Source organism: Macrobrachium nipponense, chromosome 7 (assembly GCF_015104395.2).
Source record: "Macrobrachium nipponense isolate FS-2020 chromosome 7, ASM1510439v2, whole genome shotgun sequence".
NCBI classification, from domain to species: domain Eukaryota; kingdom Metazoa; phylum Arthropoda; class Malacostraca; order Decapoda; family Palaemonidae; genus Macrobrachium; species Macrobrachium nipponense.
Genome location: NC_061109.1, coordinates 73,775,902 through 73,780,901, shown reverse-complemented (window position 1 = coordinate 73,780,901; position 5,000 = coordinate 73,775,902). Strand labels below are relative to the sequence as shown.

General features: G+C 34.8%; 1 protein-coding gene across 2 annotated transcripts in view; it reads right to left on the bottom strand.

The window, feature by feature from the left end:
• The window catches only part of LOC135217014 (hemicentin-1-like), a 207,979-nt gene that overhangs the window by 11,244 nt on the left and 191,735 nt on the right, over nucleotides 1-5,000 (bottom strand). For both annotated transcript variants that reach the window (XM_064252582.1, XM_064252583.1), the window contains exon 7: nucleotides 772-916. In XM_064252582.1, the coding sequence (XP_064108652.1) occupies nucleotides 772-916 (145 nt within the window). The remainder of the gene's footprint in view (nucleotides 1-771; nucleotides 917-5,000) is intronic.

Genomic DNA, 5,000 nt, shown 5'->3' with positions numbered 1-5,000 from the left:
GGGTTTAATCTTTCGCTGGGAACGCTAAGAGAAGTGGCTTAAGGCTGCTGGCAGCCGTTACTTGTGATGATTCACAAAACATAGACAAAGTAAAAGCTATTTTCAGCGGACGGTAAGCTGGCAGTAATAGAAATACAATGCATATTTATTTTCGGAAATCCAGAAATCACAACTGAGTGATATCAAATGCAAGGTCTCTCTCTCTCTCTCTCTCTCTCTCTCTCTCTCTCTCTCTCTCTCTACCCAAAGATTTGTGAAAGAAAAAGAGTGTCTAAGAGAGCAAAAATATTCCTCATGTGTGCGTCCATGTGCTATAGCACGTAGGGCACGTGAATGTAAGTGATGAATGTGATTAATAATAATAATAATAATAATAATAATAATAATAATAATAATAATACTAATAATAATAATAATAATAATAATAATAATAATAATAATTTTCATGTTCAGCTCAATTCCACACATGGAATATATAAAGAATAGACAATAGCATGCAGTCTAGATACATACGATAACATGATAAGAAAAAAGAAAACCAAAGATTAATCGGCAATATCCATATTTGTTGAGGTAGTATAAAAGAAGGTAGTCAAAATAATGGTCATACCCGTACTAAGATTGAGAATAGTTTTAAAAAAATAATGTAAAAACTATATTGATTATAATCACAGCAATAATGAAAAAAAGGAAAATACCACCAATGACAATAATTATAGCTGCTTTATTAAGCGACCACAAGCAGTTGCTGGTTTATGAACAGATACTCACAAAGGATCACAAGCCTCGTAGAATCCTCAAGGAACCTGTCGGGGAGGGCGGGGTTCATGCCTTTACAGGCCAGCGTTTTGTTGTCGTCTTCCCGACGGACTGTCATCCTAAGCTTGGCCGTCGTTACGTTCCCTCCGTCTTCTATCTGTCAATTGAAGAAGTTTGGATTCTGTCAATGAAAGCAGTCTGAATTGAATAGATATAATTGATAGAAACTCTTAGGTTGTCATCACTAAATGATCTTTCCCTTTACTTGTGATCAAATTAAGCCAATCGCCTACTTGTATGTATGTACGTAAAGGTGAATCCGCGCTGCAGTAAATATGTCATAGACACGTGGGCAACTTGTCGTACACTCATCAAAAACAGGCCATATACAAATCAACGACTTATTGGTGTTGTATTAGTGCTTCATATGGTTAGTCAGCATTTGGCAAAGATTCGCTTGATGTCGTTGTTTTCAACGTGTTTGTGATAAGTAGGTGATAAGTTGCCAAGAGGTGTTTAGGAAAAGTGCTACTACTGCAAGCGGCAGATGCTCTTTTTGAAATGATGTGACCACGTAGAAAATTTGCTACTGAGTTATATAATGACCTTAGAAAACAAAAATCTCCATTTAACTTTGGCTGCATTATTGTTCATATAACTTGATTAAAACCTTTTCCTTTAGCAAATTAAAATGATACAATATTAAGTCATTTTTCCACATGTTCGATTTTCTTATCAGTGTTTGAAGTACACAAACGTGAACAAACTATGACGATAAGAAATAACTACTTGGGTAATCACGCATACCACATAATTCCTGTATTCACACTACCTGCTTCTATTACCAGAGAACAAGAATATCAGGGTACCTGTATGTTCAAAGTACCTTGCAAGTTTATAACCCGGCATTTGTGCACCTTAAAATTAATTATTCTTATGAGTGGGCGTGCTAACTGTGAGCAGTAGAAGTGGCTTTGCTGAAACGTGTTATCAGTGACCAGGTATTAATGTAAAACTGATTTGAGCTTGGCTTATCCCCTGTTTGCTGAATAAATATGACGTGCGGGTGAGTGATCGCGGCTTAATGGATTATTTACAATTATATCAAAGTATCTCTCACGACCTAGAGAGCCATTCATGCTTCGATAAGCTTCGCTAGCAGCTTATAGTACTTTAATTCTTATTAATTTTTTCTGACTATTTTCTTTACTGGCGGTAAATATCCGCAGCCGACGATATTGAGACTAACAGGCTATAATAATATTGGCTGTGGATATTTATCGTCAGCTCCAAATAAACAGTGCGGTGTGGACGCACCCTAAGGTTGCTTACTCCTGCTGTCCATAACTACGTAACTCACAACATATCAAATCATACAGAGTAAAATCGGCTGGACGGCAATATACCAACATTATATATTTATCATGTATACGTACTATATACCTCATGCCTTACTTCTGCTTTTTATTTGTGAATTACCCTTTCATACAACAGTATGCATGTTGTACTGCCTATAAAAAAACAATCTTCCCTTCCCTCCACATAATTCAACCAATGTCATTTAGTAGTCATTTTGTTGGGTTACTGTACTGTAGATGTGTGCACTTGAAAAAGGCTTCCCTTTGTCCTCCATAGCTTTATGCATTTTGGTCGGCTTGTTCTACAGATCTTGTTCATGACAGCTGGCTGCACGGCAAGGAAAAGGCTGCTGGTAATATGAATGATCTCCAGAAGTATTTAATATTTTTTTACAATAGTACTTAATTATCCTCGTAAAAAATTTAATATTTTCACAGGACCTGTCAAACTCGACAAAATCAGAATCTTTTCATGAACTAACTAATTTATTCTAGGCAGCTTATTTCATGCAATCACACATCTAATTAACAGAAAATACAATGCCAGATTACATATGAAGTAAGTCGCATCCCACCTTCAAAATTAATCTATCTCATTTTGACTACATAGAACGTATGAATAAAATAAATGTTTTTAAATCATATTTTCATAAACAGAAAGTTCAGGTAACCACCATCTCTCTCTCTCTCTCTCTCTCTCTCTCTCTCTCTAAGTATACACGCACGCACACACACACACACACACAGGTTCATAACAGTAAGCGGACATGGGTAATCTTCCTCCCCCTTACTACTAGATATAGCTTTAATATTTGTTGAATTGTATTCATTCACATCGTTTTCTCTTTGCTTATATAACTATCTTCATAAGGCACACGCTAGTTGCATGGAAATACGTCACTTTAAATGTTTAATAAGACAATGTGGTACACTCGACAACATTTAATCCTTTTTATAGTGCACAAAACTTTTTGCAATCGTCCTTCTTAGTAAAAGAACGAGTACGGGCTTTTATAAGAGTCCTTTTTATAAACATTCTACTCTAACGATATTCCACTTCTATTCTTGGCTAAACGAATACGATTTACTTTAACGTTTGAACATTTTAAATGCCTTACGGGTTATGAACGCCAAAAGAACATATTTACCGAGGTAGCCGGTAGCTAGTATATTTCCTAAATATGTATTCAAAGTGGAATTGAATCTTGTAAAGAAAATTAATCTTCGTTGAGATAAGGAGAATTTTTTGCCATCGTCTAACGCGAGTAACAATGATTGTAATTATCTTTCCACGAATTAATTTTATGTATGTTTGTGAGTTTTTTTGGGAGAAATTAGGACAGGTATAGAGGGAAATCTGGAATTTTTAATGCCTAGAAATGAACAAGAAATCTGCTCTCTCTCTCTCTCTCTCTCTCTCTCTCTCTCTCTCTCTCTCTCTCTCTGATGAAAACACTTGCAAATATATGTATGTAAATGTATCTAAATAAGTTAAGGTATGAATATTCACTTCATCTCCAACAAACCCTTGCTAAAGCGCACTATTATACACGCACACACACAAACGTATATGTGCGTGTGTTAAAAATAAATAGGTTACACCATAGTCGTTGATTATATGAAGATGCAAGGTCTGTTGGGTCAGGGTACCTCACGCAACGGGTTATATAGTAGCATTGCGGTTGGATATTGTTGATATATATACATACATACATACATACATACATACATATATACATACACACACATACACACACACACACACACATATATATATATATATATATATATATATATATATATATATATATATATATATGCATATATAAGCTTATAGATAGTATCTTTGTACATTTTTATATAACAGAACTAATCACTGCTACTGCTACTATCTTCACGGTGGTTTTAAGAACAGTTCCCTTCTGTATAGACTTATCCTGTTAATCAACAATGTGAAAAAACGGTGCTCCAGGTCTCTTGTATTCTGTCCAGTTATTGCTATAACTTTGTGTTTGTTTACTTCCCTACCATACATTTGCTAAGTCTATCTCCACTACTACTTAGTTCTAGTAAGAGTGTTAGTAAATGACATTTGTCAAAACATTTTCCTCTAAGCTTTTAGTTATTTTTCTGTCTTTACGAAAATCTGGCTTTTCTTGCCGTAGGAACTATGGCGCTAAAACTAGTGGCTTATAATAATAAAACTGAAAAATAATCAAAGATAGCAGTGATTCTTTTGGTTAGTTCGCATGCTATTGATAATATCCGTGACTACGGATAACAAAGGCTTTATTAGCACATTTGTTTTTCTTCGTTTTGCTATGAACTTATTGTTTAGCCTTCTCTATTTAAATATCTGATTGTCTTATACTTTTAAACTATAATAAACTCTTATTTTTCTAAATAACGTCTTTTATTGGAAGAGACCTCTCTATATAATACAAATATAGAATGAACCATAATACCACTATCAATTGTACTGAAGCCCTTTATTCTACAAAGCATGTCCTAACAAATACCTTTCCTTGAATATACTAGGTTTTTGTAAGAAGTGACACATTTATTGACCTCTTAGCTTCAGCGCAAATCATTCGTAAAGGGACTTTTTGAGAGTGGAAGACAGGTCCATCCTCGCCAGACGTCGAATCAGGGTTAACATGGGTATATCCAGCCATACCACCGCAAGGAATTTTGACTGTGGAATTCTCCTATCCATAATTATATTTTTTAAGTGACATAAGCTAAACCACTTCTGATACTGAGGGCGTTTTAACGACACTAATGTGCCTGAAGGTAGATGCATTCACCGTTGAAATTTTTTTTTTAATGTAAATCAAAATAATTTCGGCAATTTATTTTGGGCAAGATCATTATCTCTGAATA